Source organism: Westerdykella ornata (genome assembly GCF_010094085.1).
Source record: "Westerdykella ornata strain CBS 379.55 unplaced genomic scaffold EI97scaffold_1, whole genome shotgun sequence".
NCBI lineage: Eukaryota > Fungi > Ascomycota > Dothideomycetes > Pleosporales > Sporormiaceae > Westerdykella > Westerdykella ornata.
This window is the reverse complement of record NW_022986851.1, coordinates 2,277,354-2,292,424: the sequence shown is the minus strand read 5'-3', so window position 1 is coordinate 2,292,424 and position 15,071 is coordinate 2,277,354. Positions and strand designations below refer to the sequence as shown.

Genomic DNA, 15,071 nt, shown 5'->3' with positions numbered 1-15,071 from the left:
CATCCGTACCACTACAACAAAGCTTGCAAAGCTTCGCAGAAGCTTGTTTTCAATCCGAAGTAAAGATCGACTCGAAACCCCCCTCTCTCCATCTATCCCTTACAATAACAATAACAATGCGAGAATGGTGAGAGTAACCCCCTCTTATTACTATTACCAAAGCCAGGTCTAATCCACCAAAAACTGCTCAATCTCCTTATCACTCTCCGCCTCCTGATCTTCGGCCAACCTCCTCTCCTCCCTCTCCAGCGCCTCCCGTATAAACTTCCTCTGCCTGACCCTAGCCTTCTTTCCCCAGTCTCCCGGCCTCGACTCCTCCTCGTCCTCATCACTGCTATCGCCCACACCCGGAATCTCAATCTTCCCTTTCTTGCCTCCCCTGAGGTCATTCGGGCTGATTTCCGCGCCCAACGCTTCCGTCTCCGCGGCGTCGGCCTCGTGCGATTTGGTCTGCATGCGGCCGCCGAGCTTGATCAGGTAGGGGCGGAGGAGACAGTATGTGCCGACGATGATGACGAGGCGGATCCAGTCCTTGGGGGTCATGTCGGCGAGGCCGGCTTTGGTGTTGCGGGTGAAGTTGCTGCCCCATGTTGAGAGGAGCTGGCTGATGCTCTGTCTTTGGTCCGCCATTGTGAGGGAAGGATGTGATGGTTGAGGGGAGTGGAAACGTGTATGGGATTGTGTTCGGCAAGTCAGTGTCGATTCGCGGGATTCGGGACGATGTAATGTTTAATCGAGTGGTTGATGGTTGGTCGGGAGATGCCCGACAAAATCCGATGAACTCTGTCACCCAAAACGTGTGTACTTCCAAGCTGCGCAGCTCTTATATCAAAATCCGTAGCCAGAACTGTCAGTTAAAAGGAGAATGTGCTTGTCCTCTCCAAAAAGTCCCTCAAGACTCTGCGGAACCAAAATCGCGCGCGCCAAAAGGTGGATCGCGGATAGGCAAGTGGGAGTCCAATCGGAGATTTTATTGAAAAGGGCTTGGCAGGCGCGTCATGTCGCGTGTTCCATCACGGACCCCCACATCCGCATCGCATAACAGTGCACAACAGCCCATTCTACGAGAACCCAGATACCTATCACCAGACCCAATCGTACCCATGGCATCCACAACGGCCGCCATCGAGAAAGAAGAAGTACTCCCCCCTTCCCCCTCCTCCCTGCCCACCTCGCAAATCTGAACCTCCCCCAGCGCCTCAAATCCGCCCTCTGGTACGCCCTCGGCCAATACATTGACGAAATCTCCCTGCAAAAGGACCTCCAAGCAACCCCGCAATTCATCGGCGCCCTTACGGAGCTCGTCTGGACGCAGATCGCAAACACGGCGCGGGACCTTGAGACGTTCGCCAAGCATGCTGGGAGGAGTGTGATTCGGGAAGACGATGTGATGCTGTTGGCGAGGAGAAATGAGGAGTTGGAGGAGATGTTGAGGAGGAGGTTGGAGGAGATTAGGGCGGAGGAGGGCAGGGAGGGTGGAGTAAGTGGGGAGAGGAGAGCGAGTAGGGGAGGAGCCGTGGCAGGAAGGGGAAGGGGAAGGGGGAGGGGGAGGGGGAGGGGGAAGTAGGGCGATACGGAAGAGACACAGTCTAAAGTCGCAGTATGGTCAAGAGCGAGGATTCGCGGGAGTTTTGGTGTTAGTAAGGTTATACCCCTTCAGGACGGCAGCGTTACACACAGGTACGAGCACGTATGATTACATTTTGTTTCATTAAGATCTCCACTCCTCGGTATCCGGGGTGGAGCGAAGAGGTAACCGAAAAAAAGGTATTAGGGTCATCAGGACGTATACTACAATCAACCTTCCCGCACCATCAGTCATGTCCTAGATCTGTCCCGAGATCCATTGCCTGGTATAATGCGTATTCCGAGTATAAAGAGTACAAGCGAGGAATTCACACACCTCTCTCGATCAGATCTCAATCCGGTAGAAACTGCCGGCGGATGCAACTCTTTAACACCCCTAGTAGTGCGCAGTCGTCGGAGCGTTGTAGCCGGTCTTGTTGTAGGTGCCGGTTGGGGCAGTGTGATAGCCTCCAACCAAAGGCTTGTGGCCGTCTTCAGCGGTAGTGCCGGTGTATGCCGTATCGTAGGATGGGCGGTAATCGTTCGCACCGGGCGCCAACGTTCCAGTGGTCTGACCGGCGCCAACCGCAGATACGGTGCCAGCCATTTCGGGATCGCGAGGACCAGTGTGGCCCTTGCGGCGCCAGAACTTGGTTCCCCTGCCATAAGTGTAATTGTTGGCGGGAGAGGGGCCGTAGCGCTTCTCCCTCTTATGATGGCGGCCTAGGGCAAGCTGGACGAAAGCCGAGATGAAGAAGAGGACACTGTTCGAGTCAGTCAAAGCAACCTCAGTCCGAGAAAAGGCATAACTTACGCTCCGACAATGGCAACCGCAAAGCAGGCCTTGTTCATGCGGCACGCAGTGCCAAACGAGACAGCGTAGGTAACCTGGTTGCCCTGTCCATTGCTCCCGAAGCCTTGCTTGGTGTTTGCGGGAGCAGTTCCCCAAGGAGTACTGACGATACCGCGGCACTTGTGAGAACCGCCGCGGGTGAGCACTGCAATGGCGATGAAGGCGCCGGTGAAGAGGAGATCAAAGACCATTCCAAGGAAGGCGAAGAACATCTTGCCTCCTAGGAAGCAGGTGAGGAGAACGGCGAAGAGGGTGTAGAGGACGGCGGCTCCAGAGAGGCCCTCGACGGCCTTGACCCAAGTGAAGATTCTGGCATCCCGATCGGCGAGGACAGCGAGGAAGTAACTGTAGAGACCGAGAATGATGGCAGCGCAGCAGAATTCGAGGGCATAGAGGAAGGTTTGCAATCCCTTGAGGGCAGCACCGCCAAGCGCCATGGTGACGAAGTGGTTATGGGTGTCGTGATGAAGCTAGAAGTCTTGCTGTAAATGGCGGCTATAGGTGATTTCGGAAGGGAGCGGAAACGCATGAGATGCTATGGGTGGAAGAGGTTTTATATCGACAGGCCCAACTGCTCTCTCGAGTGCGACATGTGACGTCATCCTGAATCACCGTTCGCGGTTCGATTTGCAGTTGATCTTTGTTGTCATGGGCTTGCGATAGACTTTTTGGCTGAAAACCAAGCCATTTGATGATGCGTCCCTGGGCCGGCGCAGGATTAGTTCAGGGTCCTCTTCGTCATCGGCGAAGCACAGCCACACCAGTGTGATTCCAGAACGTCACATCCTCACCGCCGGGCGGTTGACGGGACAAGTGTGGTTGAGAGCATCCACATCCATCTCAACGTGGGATGAATGGAAACAAACCGGTAACTTCTACGGGAATATGGCGAGCTCTGAGAACTGATGTCTCTTGTAACCGTGCTAGTCCAAACGTCTTTGGACAGCAGGGTGCTCGCATGGCCGTCACCGATTATATCTTCAGTGAATCCTCGACTCCCAACGTCCAGAGTAGATCGATTTTCTTGTCGGTTTTGATCTTGTCGCCTTTCCTTTGAGTCTCCGTTTGAGCATATCTCGTATCTATGAGCTGCTCTTCCTGTAACACAAGGAGGGAATGTGCAAAGCAAGGTTCAATCTCTTTGCCTGCTTCGTCCGCTTCGACGGGCACTTCCGGCATTTACAGTTTTCCCATCTTCGTTGGTTGCGCCGTTTAGGAAATGAAGTCACGTTCGAAGGGCGGACACGGCATTCATCAAGGTACATAATAACTCCTGCGAGCGTTCGATAAGTTGACCACAACATCAGCATCATGCCTTTCAGGAAGAGTCGGACGCCTTTTAAGTATTTCCACGGGATAAATCTCATTGGCCATTCGTCCGAGAAAACTACTTCAATTTTTGATTGGTGGAAAATCCGGGGTTCCGGCATTACCTGGAACGGCAGTCCCCCCTTCCCCCATTGCTATCCTCCCACCCTCCACTCCCCCAGAGTCAGGATGGATAGAAGTGCAGTTTGCTTCCGCGTAACACTAAAGTCACGATCCCTCGAGCTGTTCTGACGCCTCAATGACGACGGCGAGTGTGCACATTCGCGTGCAAAAGACTGGACGGCGGCTCAACGTTAACCATTCGTAAACAGGCAGAATGTCGGAAGCATGCTCTCCACAGGACCGAGCAGCAACCTTGGAACGGAATGACCTCACAGTTAGTGGCGGGGTCGTTCCTGGCATGGTTCGAACTTTTCTCCGCCAGACTGGAAATCGGGGATCGCGGGCGTTCCTTATGGTTTGAAATAAGCCAGTGCCCCTCCCCATCTTTCCTGCCCCTCTCTCCACAGACTGTACTTTCAATTCTTACCCCTCCGCCTGTTTCTCTACTCCAAAAAAGAAAACCCCATCGTTATCAATATGCCGTATCCCGAGACCACCGACGCCTTCACTGTCACCGACATCAAGACATGGAGCAATTTCAAACGTCAAGAAGTACGTCTGTGACAGCATCTGCGTGTGCAACTCAAACCGCTAACACAGCAAAAAGGTACCTCTCAAGAAGTTTGAGGACCATGACATAGATATTGCCGTTGAAGCTTGCGGTGTCTGCGCATCCGACATCCATACCATCACTGGCGGCTGGAGCACCGATATTCCCCTTCCTCTCTGCGTCGGCCACGAGATCATTGGCAAGGCCATCAGAGTCGGGCCCAAAGTGAAGAACATCAAGGTTGGAGACCGTGTCGGTGTGGGTGCCCAAATCTGGGCCGACCTGACCTGCCCGCAATGCAAGTCCGACAACGAGAACTACTGCCCCAACCAAATCGACACCTACGGTGGCAAGTATCCCGATGGCACAGTTACCCACGGTGGCTACTCTAGCCATGTCCGAGCACACGAATACTTTACATTCAAGATCCCGGACAACCTCGAGACGACAATCGCTGCTCCTATGCTCTGCGCTGGCTTGACGACGTACAGCCCCCTCAAGAGGTTAGGCGCTGGTCCTGGCAAGAAGGTCGCCATCGTTGGATTGTGAGTTCTGGATTCTACCTAGAAAATGATACTTCTGTGCTAATGCATGAGCAGGGGCGGTCTCGGTCACTTCGGCGTCCTCTGGTCAGTCGCTCTCGGAGCCGAGACGTACGTTATCTCCCACTCGGAAAGGAAGAGGGAGGATGCTCTGAAATTGGGAGCCAAGGACTTCATCGTGACCAACAAGGAGGGCTGGGCCAATGACTGGAAGTTCACTTTCGACTTCATCATCAACACCGCCGACGCTACACATCACTTCAACCTCAAGGATTACTTCTCCACCCTCAAGGTCAACGGAACCTTCCACATGGTCGGCTTCCCCGATGAGCCACTGAAGGAGCTACCTGTGACGGCCTTTGCTCCCAACGGTTGCTTCATGGGCGCGTCACATATCGGTAGCCGTCCCGAGATGGAGGAGATGTTCGAACTCGCTTCCAAGCAGAACATCAAGAGCTGGGTGCAGACGATTGACATCAGCGAGGAGGGCTGCAAGGAGGCTGTCGAGCGCTTGTACAAGAATGAGAATGTCAGGTATAGGCTTTGCTTGACGGGTTATGACAAGGTGTTTGGCAAGAGGGATTAGGAATCGCATCTCGATTACCCTTTAGCTTGGACACTGCTCCCCTGGGCTCTGATGTTCCCACCGATGTCGTCACTTTAAATAGCGAGATTTGATAGACGTGATTCAAAATCGAAGAATATTTCTAATGAACACTGGACCAATCCCAAACATGACTTTTCCATGAATCACCCCTTTTATCGACTTGTCAGAAAGAACATGAACTTCCCCACATTTACTGTGTAATGTGCACGGACCCAAACGCGTCTTCCGTCACGTCTGGCCTTCGAGATCTCGACATCACGCATCAGCGCGGAATCACACACACCCAACATCCTCCAAAATCTTCCGAAATCTCTCTCAGGTGGCCTCACCCGAAAGCCCAACCACCAAAATGCCCACCATCCCCCTCCGCCTCTCCAGACCTCGCCCCTCCACACCCACCTCAACCCCGACAAACCCGCTCCCCTCGATCCTGCACACCCCCTCCGGCCTCGCCCTCCTGGAACTCCAAGGCACCATCCGCTTCCCTGCTCCCGAGCACGGTCCCTCCACTTCCTCTCCGCCGTCGAACCCTTCATCCTCAACACCGCTCGCGCCCTCGACGTCGTCGACCCTCGTAGGCAAACTCGTCTTCCCGCTGTACAACCCCGACGTCAATGGCGAGAATGATACAAAGTGGATGAAGCGCGTCTATTTCTATGTAGGCGAGAATCAGAGATTGCAGGGGGAGGTGAGGAGGTTGGCGAAGCCGTTTGCGGTGATTCGGAAGGTGGAGGGGCGGGAGGGGGTGGGGGAGGTGGAAGGGAAAGGGGATGTGCTTATGGGGGATGGGGATGCAGATGGGGAGAAGGAAGTTGTGGAGGTGAGGGACGAGTTGGAGATTGTGGAGATTGTGAGGTTCAAGATTGTGTTTTCTTCGCGGCCGGAGCCGGTTTCGGCGGGGGAGGGGTGAGCAGTCTAAGGTTGAAGAGGAGGATACAAGTCGCCAGATGGAGTGCGCAACCTAAGACTCGAAGCGGGTGATCGTAGCGCCATCATCTGCGATGAAGACCTGGCTTTTAAAATCTGAAGCTTATTGGGAAAGAGATGGGTGAAGCACCATACTGCGCAGGAGATGCGCATGGGAGGGCATCATTATGATGGCTTCGCGCATATTCCGTCACCGACCTGGCTCAACATCATCACCTGCGTATGGCGGTGCAATATCGAACACCCAGATACCCGGATCATACGGGAATCTAAACTTGGAACTGACCACACCGGAAGCGAAGCGACAGTAAATCTACTCGAAAACCGGGGAGTCGAACATCTTGGAACGGTCAACCGTCCCCCGCAATAATGTGGCCTCTGCACCCCGATCTAGGGCTTTTCAAGCCTCAATCCTAATATACGATCTGGCTCTTAAACATAACAAGCATGCTATGAGTGGCTCCGACGTTCTTATTCGCGGTCGAGTCATGCTCGCTCCCCTCCCTTGTAATTAATATCGCAATCTTCCAACGGCGACCACGGTCCGGCGGTTTATTTACATTGCACTATTAAAGAAACGTCACATGGTAATTATAAGGAGGCTAGAAGAATTGACGAATGTGGGTTTCTCTCAAGAGTTATATATATATGAAAGGCCCATAACTCAGAAGTCGCAGTTGTCTTTGCGAGATTTCAAACTGAGCTCTTGGGATCTGCCAGTTCGATATGCATCCTTTATCAACGGTTCTGCTGGCCATTCTGGCTGGCTCTGCTTCAGCAGCCGTCAAAGACTGGCAGCAATGTACGCATCGCTCTCGGCCAATCTCTGGTTGCACAAAATAACATGTCCCTAGGCGGCGGCCTGAACTGGAACGGCGAAACGGAATGCGAATCCACAGCCGGATGTGTGAAGCTCAAGTGAGTAGCTTTGTGCACGTCCATCGTTCCAATACTATCTTTTTCGCACACTGCTAACACTCCACAGCGACTACTACTCCCAATGTCAACCTGGCGCTGCTCCTCAACCGGAGCCAGAACCTGAACCTGAACCCGAACCCGAAATTCCCCAGGCATCGTCCATCCTGTCGGAGACACCCAGTGCAACTGGCACTCCCGCAGGAGCAGGTCCTGGCCGCGATCTCCAAACCGGTTACTACTGGATCCGCGCGGTATGTATTGCTTCTGTCCCATCGATCTCCAGCGTCTAACGCCGATCAGGTGGCCGCCCCCAACTACCACAAATACATGCAGACCAAACCGCTCTACTCGACCGGCCCCGCGCTCCTAGGCGACTACACCACGGCGGGGCAATTCCAAGTCGTCGACGGCCAACTCGTGCAACTCGTCTCGGCCGCCGGCGCCAAACCCGAGAAACTCCTCTACGCCATCGTCTCCGAAACCCGCTACATCAACAACAACTCGCTCTCCGTGACCTTCAGCGAGACCAAGAACACGTACGGCAAGTTCGCCTGGAACGGCGACGGGCTGACGTGGAGCCATCCCAGTGTCCAGCGGCCCAATGCCGCGGCTTGGTATGTGTGCCAGGGCCAGCAGATGTATATCAATCTGGGGAATTATTTGTATCAGACGCCGAGTGGGTGTGCGGATCAGACGATTCATTATTATAATGATAAGAGGGCGAATAATTGAGGGACGAGGGGGTGTGTAAGCGTATGTATGTAGAGGTGGTAGTGAATGTGTCCTCTGCTTTTCTGCGTAGGAGTGTTGTGTGCGTCAGTGAACAACTATTATTTATCTTGATCGTTGCCCTTGGGAACGCAGATCTAGACGCTGTTGCACCTTTTACCATTCGACACTATAATCAGCAGGCTCTCTACTCTGCTTAAATGCTTCCCTTGGTCACCCGGCACAGTGCCAGGAAAAGTTAAGGACCACCCCACGAGTTAATAGGGACCACCCTACGAGCACACTCTATAGCTACTGCACACAGTTAAGCACACAATACAATACATATACAGACTCTAAGACTCCAACTATACCTTCTAGCCCTAATCTTAACTTTATTTACTCTGATCCTAATTGCTCTCTTTGCGCAAAGACACCCTTATTTATAGAGAGAGGAGGTAACAGTAGACGCGTTGTTTCCTTGAATTTGCAGGCCTTAAAATAGACACGCGATCTTCATTAGGGTAGTCCCTATTAACTCGTAGGGTGGTCCCTAACTTCTCCCCTTCCCTGTCTCGCCAATCAATTCGTTTTTCCAGGCCATTGCTATAACAGGTTAGCTTCGTGCACGTGCCGCCGCGTTGCCCATTCCTCCCCGACGCGTTTCGGGTTTCTTCAACCCCCATCATTGCACGCATAGAAAAGCATCCTCCAGCTTTTGCAAAGGGCTTGCCGGGCTGGGTATTGGACAAATCGAGAGACGTGGGATGCAGTGGGTGCACGCCTCAGGTCTCGCGAGAAGCCCTGATGCATGGCTTGGTAAAATCGGGTCGACGAGCTCTGCTCATTTTCCATGAAGGTATGAATATACCATTTTCTTCCTAAATCGAATTTTATTCCAATGTTATCTGACTCGCTTCAGCTCAGCACTGTGGGAAGCGACCCAGATATACCCCCGTCAGGAGTAACTTCTGCGTGGTCAAACGGAACAAAAGCGATGCCAACTGCCCTGACAATGTGAAACGCAGGCGCTTCTCTGCTCCAAGAGCGAGAAGGGAGGTTCTCCGGGATGATGTCCGGTAAGTAAACTCTCCCACCAGAGGTTTGGGCAACTGGAATTCACGCTCTGGCACGGACAGATGCAGAAAGTACTCGACTCCGTGTCAAAATCCCTGGCGATGCACCGTCAAAAGCTCTTCCAATATGCGCATGGACCCATACTTCAGAGGATTCATTGCTCTGACAGCTCTTCTACAGCGAGCGTACCGTTGCTGGATCGACTGCGAGCCATGGTCGATACTTATGACTTCACGTCTGATCCTCATGTGTTGCACTTGATAAAGCGGCAACAACATAATCGTGCCGACATCAAATTGCCCAAATCTATCACCAGCAAAGGTACAAATTGCTACAACAGACTTTGCGGTCTCCTCAAATGGTTCCACCTTGACCGCCGAGATGCGGACTCTCCTGCGGTGGAAGCAGACGTACGACAGCGGATAGATGCGTACAGAGATTGCATCCAAAGCCCCCATAAATGGAGAGACTGGTTACTGAAGAGAACCAGCATATGGCAAAGCTACTCGCGGAACTCGAGGCCCAAAGCAATGCACCTACGTCCAAACCAGACCACCTATCAGCACAAGGTGGCGCAGCTACATCCAAACTGGGCAGCTTATCGTTAAAAATTGAGGAACTCGTCAAGATGTTAGTGTCTGAACACGGCCCAAACTTCTCCGGCCTCGTCTTCGTTGAAGATGCGAAATGGGCGGGTGTTTGAGCCAGAATTCTTTCAGTTCACCGTGATACAAAGAATATCTTCACAGTTGATAGCTTTGTCCCAGAGGGAAAGGTAAATGAGGATGATACCTCATTCCGCACGCAGGAGCAGAAAAAGTTGGACGATTTTCGAGTGGGCCGAATCAACGTGCTAGTCACTACCAGTATTTCCCACCAGGCTATCGCCATTTCCAACTGCCATTTAGTTGTATGCTTTGTACCACCTGACGACCTCGAATTGACTCCGGAAATTCTGGAGGAATTGGGTTCGCCGGAAACCTGGAAGGCAGCAGAGGAGAAGACGCCTGAAGCACATTCGAAGGACATGGAGCAAGCGAGGAGTGTGGAAGAGATGGAATCCATCAATCAAGATGATGGGTGGGGTTTGCAAGACGGAGATGCACCGAAAGTTCCGACTCCCAATGGCGAATCGGGGCTGGTTGAATGCTCTGCGCCGTACAATCCCTGGATACAAGTTGCAGAAGAGCAACGGCGAAATCCATACACTTACCATCAGGTACTCCTGAGAATGGAGGGCGCCGAATTGTGTCCCCAGAACATGGTTCTTCTTATGCCATGCGCCATTCCACAGATACCGGAGCTTCTATTGCACTGGAACAAGCCGAAGAGGTTTTACGTCGAAAGCTCCCCCTTGCCACCTGTGACACTAGACGAACAAGCTCTGGAAACCATGCGCTCGATAACTCGAAAGATCCTCGACTGGGCATTCCTGGGTGGTTGGACAAAGGCCGATAATAACGATTTCCCCTGCCTGCTCGTGCCGCACTCCCTTTCCAGCGACGGAACTTGCAGCATCTGGGATTCGAATCGTCTCAGGGAATGGGATGCTCAGTCTAGTGGAGAAACGTCCGCCATTGAGGATCCTCAGCAAGGACGGCGCGTGAGCGACTGGGCCCTGGTTTCCTCACGAATGACCCGGAACCTCTCCCTAACCCAGGGCATGACCGAGGTTGATCTCGACCTACCTTCTAAGGGAGAACAAACTACTTGCATTCAAGCCATTCCGTTACAGAAGTGGCGGCCCCTTCTTCGCCCGTCACCTGAGTATTCTGGAATGAGATTGAAGCTGCTTAGTCCGGACAACTGGACAGGAAGCAATATACCTGCCTCTTGCTCCATATTCCCTTTCGTCATACCAAGCATCATCGACGTATATGAAAATTTCATGGCTATCGACGCTCTTCGGAAAACTATATTGGCACCTTTGTCGTTTGGAATAAGCCATCTGCCATTGCTCACACGAGTTCTTGCACCCATGTTTGATGATCGAAGATTTCGCGGCGCTTCTATTCTTGGAACCAGTATTTTGAAGCTATACCACTCTATCCACCCTCATGGGTTCAAGGTCCGGACCCACAGCGTTTTGGTTCAGGTTATTACACAGGCCGGTCTAGATAAGTTCATTCTCGAAAGATTCACAGAGGGGAATGAAAGGGAATTGGCTCCCCTGTTCGCCAATGCCACCCTTGGGCAGACCCAGCCGAGGCCCACGCGCTTCCTGCCCGCCGGTGATGTGGCAACTTTCATGAGGGCCCTGGTCGGTGCCTCTTATGTCGTGGGAGGCCTCTCTAAAGCCCTCGCATGCATGCAACTTTTCCTACAACTCGAGGCGACTAAAACTTTCCAAAATACCTCTTTGCCTAAATCCCAAACCTGTCGCATCAAAGTCAACCCCACCGATCTCGTCCCTATAGAGAAATTGCTCGATAACACGTTCGAAGACAGCAAGAAGCACATACTCCTTCGAGCGCTAACCCACCCCTCGTATATCGGCGTGAGCCTTCGCACTGTCAAATCCTACCAGCGGTTAGAGCAGGTGGGAGACGCGGTGCTGGATGTGATCATTGCGAGGAGGCTGTATGGATATGACCCGAACGAGCCCTTGGGGGAGTGTCGCCCTGACAATTGGCGTTTGCGTGATGTCTTGGGCTCTATTGGGAGCGCAGATTTCTTGGCTTGGTGTATGCTCGAGACTACAATACCGCATACGATTGAAGAAGGGGCGGAGAACACCGAACGTGATATCCAAAGAGCTCGTGAAGAGCCCAAAGTACTATGGCACTTCCTGCGCCACCGCGACCTTCCCCACCCCGACGAAATCCTGGCCCAGTACAAGGCTTCCCGCGCGTCCATCCGTGACGCTCTGTCCTCCTCCCCGCGCTTTCCCTGGCATCTATTTGCTCTCCTATCACCGCCCGACGAGTTCTCTGATATTGTGGAAAGCGTCATAGGGGCTGTGTATGTGGCTAGCGACGGGAACATGGAGGCTTGTGAGCGCGTGATAAAGAGGTTTGGGATTCTGCAAGTGCTGGAAGGAATACTGAAAAGGGGTGTCGACTGTAATCACCCAAAGACCAGGCTGAGTATATTGGCGGGAACGGAGCGAAAGACGTTAGAATACGTCAGACTCGGTGATGGACAGCGAGATTCAAGAGGAGCAGGAACAAGAAAAGACAACAGGTGTCGTGGTGTGAAGAGTGGGGCGAATGACGAAAGCATTGAGGAGAACGTGTACAAGGTACAGGTTAGGTTCGATGGCGTTGACGTGGGTGATCCAGTGGAGGGGCCGACTCTGATAAAGGCTGAGACAATAGCCGCGTGGAACGCATTCCAGATACTGGAGGGCAATTCCGGGGGAATTTTAAAGACGGCATCAGGACAAGATATGAGCGAGCACACACCTCCGACCGTACCCCGTCCGGTGAACGAGATATTGGGAGGGGACTCTGGGAAAGATGCGGAGCTGGTTGCAAAACAGGATGAGGAGATCGGATCAGAAGATGTCGCGGAGCGCCCACCGAACGGACCAAAACGCAAAGCTGGACGCCAACCTACCAACAGGTGGGTAAACGATGTAATCGAAGCGGATCCTGCACCATTTGCGGAGGAAGAATCACAAGATATGGATCTCGTATTAGAAGAACATATCGGGACTGGCGAACTACTCACCGGCATGGTGGCAAGCAACGTAATACACTCCAGGAAGTGGTTCAACACAGTGATCGAAGCGGACTATGCACTATTTGGGGAGGAAGAGCTACATGATGTGGATCTGGTATTGGAACAAGATATCGGGACTGGCCTACTACTCGCCAGCATGGCGGCAAGCAACGTATTAACAAACGAGTTCCAGGGCAGTGGTGGTCCCCATCTGATCAAGTATACGCAAGTGGCTGGTCATATGCCGCTACGCATCCCCACGGTGGCAAGCAAAGTATTACCAGAAGACTTTTGGAGCGGTTATGATCCCTATAGAACCAAGCGTATGCAAGCAGCTGGCCATATACCGCTACCCATCCGCACGGTGGCAAAAGTACCATCACCAGATAGCAGATTCACTGTTTACAGGAACTTGGCATTAGAGCAGGATGCCAGGTAGCGCCCATGGGCTGTATGCAGGGCAGTATTCAAATTGCAAAAAGTGTTTCGCATGGCATCCGCAGCAGATATGTTTAGTTGTTTAGCAGCGAGCCGGGGAAATGGGATGATCGAGGGGGGAATTGGAAAATAGTCCAGCAGAAGGGGTTTGACTTGAAAAGGTGTATTTGCTCGACTAGATACCCATAGAGACGCTGAAGATTATCTTCCCAAGACATTACAATCGATCTGCGCGTCACCCTCGCGTAGTGTGATCATACCGCGGTACCAAAAGGCTGCCGTTGCTACTGGGAGTTGATAGCTGAATGCTCACTTTGGGAGGAACATCAGCTAGCTCCACGACTGTGTTATCAGCTACGGTTTCAAGCTTAACAACGGCAACTCCAGCAAATACATACGACCACGACAGTTGGTCGAGCGAATCGAAATAGGTTCATGTCTCTTCATTTACAGGTCATAGACTTGCTCGAAGAGGTCGGTCACGTCTCTATATATCTCTCCGGCCGTTCTCCCGCAGCAGTGGAGACCAACGCCCCTTACAAATTCGTCAGATAGTCCTCGACCTCTTGCGGGCTCAGCTTCCTGAACCGAGGACCCTTTGCGCCTTCGACTCCCTCATATCCCAATAACCTGTCCTCGGGGGGCCCAACAATGCCAATCTCCACAGTCTCGCCGTTCATCTCTCCTTCTATGGTTTCCTTCAGGGTCAGAAGCGCAATGTGGATCGCATCCTCCAGCTCCAGGCCTTCCGTATACCGCTTCTCCAAGAACGTCTTGGCGCTCGTCGCACTCTTGCCAATCGCCGTCGCCTTCCACGGGAAGTAACTTCCACTGGGATCGACCTGGTACAGACTGGGGCCGCCCTTCAAGATCCCGCCAGTCTTGCCGCTGACCTTCTTCTTCTCCGAATCCGTCTCTTCGTCATCCTTTGCTTCACTCTCAGGCTCAATGCCATCGTCCCATCCAGCTATCAGAAGACTGACTCCGTATGGCCGTACACCACCCGACTGCGTAGCCTCCTGCATCACCCTTGCAACATCCTGCACCAATATCCTCGTAGGCGGGTACTCGTTGTAGACGCGCTTGTAACCAGTGTGGGACACTTTCCGTGCTTTGTCGACGAGAACGCGGTAGTCCGGACCCATGCCCGAGTACACCATGCCGATGTTGGGTGTGATGAGGCTGATTTTTGACGACGAGTGGGCGTCGATCAAAGGTGATGAGGACTTCTTCTCTGTGGCGAGGACGATACCATTGGTAGCTGTGGAGGATTGAGTGAGCATGCGGTTGTGAGTGGATAAGCGGCGAAAGAGCATGTACCTTTGATTCCAAGGGAGGTCACGCCTTGATTGACGGCGTTTAGGGCATACTCTAAAGGTAATTGTTAGTGCTTGACCCGTAGCGCAAGTTGCAATGCGCGAACCTATCTGTACCAGCTTTCCACTGTCAACTGTTAGCAAATAAAACGGCTACCCACTCTGAAGCACGGGATGTTTACCTGGGGGAAAAGGTTGTGAGGGAGAACGAGTATCGATCCGCCATGACTAGTGTGCCGAGCTGAAAGGTCCTGGAGGAGAGAAGACGGGATCCCGAGAGAAGAGAGAAGTTAAGGCGTTGACCAAGTGAATGAGGCGGAGGAAGACGGAGGAATCGGAGTTGTAGCTGTTGCTGTTAGGCAAGCTCGACGTTGCGTGGTTTGCCAAGAGTATCTGAAAGCCACCTAGTCACGTGAAGGAGGAGCTTGGGCCAGATTTCGCTTTTCCTTCCACCTGTCACTTCAAATGTTGTCCG

General features: G+C 52.8%; 7 protein-coding genes across 7 annotated transcripts; 4 read left to right on the top strand and 3 right to left on the bottom strand.

Moving 5' to 3' along the window:
* Positions 1 to 168: 168 nt before the first annotated feature.
* Positions 169 to 606, bottom strand: EI97DRAFT_345990 (DUF1531-domain-containing protein; the record flags this gene model as incomplete). The annotated part of the gene is made up of 1 exon (XM_033794782.1): positions 169 to 606. A coding segment is annotated over one exon (438 nt), but the record flags the coding sequence as incomplete, so codon positions are not given.
* A 430-nt stretch (positions 607 to 1,036) lies between these two features.
* EI97DRAFT_491352 (uncharacterized protein) lies at positions 1,037 to 1,567 on the top strand (the record flags this gene model as incomplete). The annotated part of the gene is made up of 2 exons (XM_033802267.1): positions 1,037 to 1,139; positions 1,196 to 1,567. The coding sequence occupies exons 1-2, from the start codon at positions 1,104 to 1,106 to the stop codon at positions 1,565 to 1,567; spliced, it is 408 nt and encodes a 135-aa protein (XP_033658983.1). The 5' UTR covers positions 1,037 to 1,103.
* A 396-nt stretch (positions 1,568 to 1,963) lies between these two features.
* On the bottom strand, positions 1,964 to 2,856 carry EI97DRAFT_367368 (uncharacterized protein; the record flags this gene model as incomplete). The annotated part of the gene is made up of 2 exons (XM_033795086.1): positions 1,964 to 2,330; positions 2,381 to 2,856. The coding sequence occupies 2 exons, from the start codon at positions 2,854 to 2,856 to the stop codon at positions 1,964 to 1,966; spliced, it is 843 nt and encodes a 280-aa protein (XP_033658982.1).
* A 1,471-nt stretch (positions 2,857 to 4,327) lies between these two features.
* EI97DRAFT_367449 (GroES-like protein) lies at positions 4,328 to 5,528 on the top strand (the record flags this gene model as incomplete). Its single annotated transcript, XM_033795092.1, has 3 exons — positions 4,328 to 4,402; positions 4,458 to 4,945; positions 5,000 to 5,528. 3 exons carry the CDS (start codon positions 4,328 to 4,330, stop codon positions 5,526 to 5,528), a joined length of 1,092 nt encoding a protein of 363 aa, XP_033658981.1.
* Positions 5,529 to 5,672: 144 nt separating this feature from the next.
* EI97DRAFT_29443 (uncharacterized protein) lies at positions 5,673 to 6,540 on the top strand. Its single transcript, XM_033794474.1, has one exon. It carries the CDS (start codon positions 5,899 to 5,901, stop codon positions 6,457 to 6,459), a length of 561 nt encoding a protein of 186 aa, XP_033658980.1. The 5' UTR covers positions 5,673 to 5,898; the 3' UTR covers positions 6,460 to 6,540.
* Positions 6,541 to 7,202: 662 nt separating this feature from the next.
* On the top strand, positions 7,203 to 13,281 carry EI97DRAFT_438792 (uncharacterized protein; the record flags this gene model as incomplete). The annotated part of the gene is made up of 9 exons (XM_033799518.1): positions 7,203 to 7,278; positions 7,331 to 7,394; positions 7,462 to 7,645; positions 7,695 to 8,008; positions 8,723 to 8,961; positions 9,025 to 9,161; positions 9,203 to 9,589; positions 9,670 to 9,874; positions 9,929 to 13,281. 9 exons carry the CDS (start codon positions 7,203 to 7,205, stop codon positions 13,279 to 13,281), a joined length of 4,959 nt encoding a protein of 1,652 aa, XP_033658979.1.
* Positions 13,282 to 13,553: 272 nt separating this feature from the next.
* Positions 13,554 to 14,951, bottom strand: EI97DRAFT_491346 (N-terminal nucleophile aminohydrolase). The gene is made up of 4 exons (XM_033802266.1): positions 14,779 to 14,951; positions 14,704 to 14,723; positions 14,601 to 14,651; positions 13,554 to 14,541 (listed from the first exon to the last, which is right to left on the bottom strand). Exons 1-4 carry the CDS (start codon positions 14,820 to 14,822, stop codon positions 13,817 to 13,819), a joined length of 840 nt encoding a protein of 279 aa, XP_033658978.1. The 5' UTR covers positions 14,823 to 14,951; the 3' UTR covers positions 13,554 to 13,816.
* Between the last annotated feature and the right edge of the window lie 120 nt (positions 14,952 to 15,071).

Excerpts from the sequence above, each read along its gene's own strand:
- EI97DRAFT_29443 (XM_033794474.1), top strand. The coding sequence starts at position 5,899 with ATGCCCACCATCCCCCTCCGCCTCTCCAGACCTCGCCCCTCCACACCC.
- EI97DRAFT_491346 (XM_033802266.1), bottom strand. The coding sequence starts at position 14,822 with ATGGCGGATCGATACTCGTTCTCCCTCACAACCTTTTCCCCCAG. Across the intron at positions 14,652-14,703 it reads TGGAAAGCTGGTACAGATAG|AGTATGCCCTAAACGCCGTC; the intron begins GTTCGCGCATTG and ends AATTACCTTTAG. Across the intron at positions 14,542-14,600 it reads GACCTCCCTTGGAATCAAAG|CTACCAATGGTATCGTCCTC; the intron begins GTACATGCTCTT and ends AATCCTCCACAG.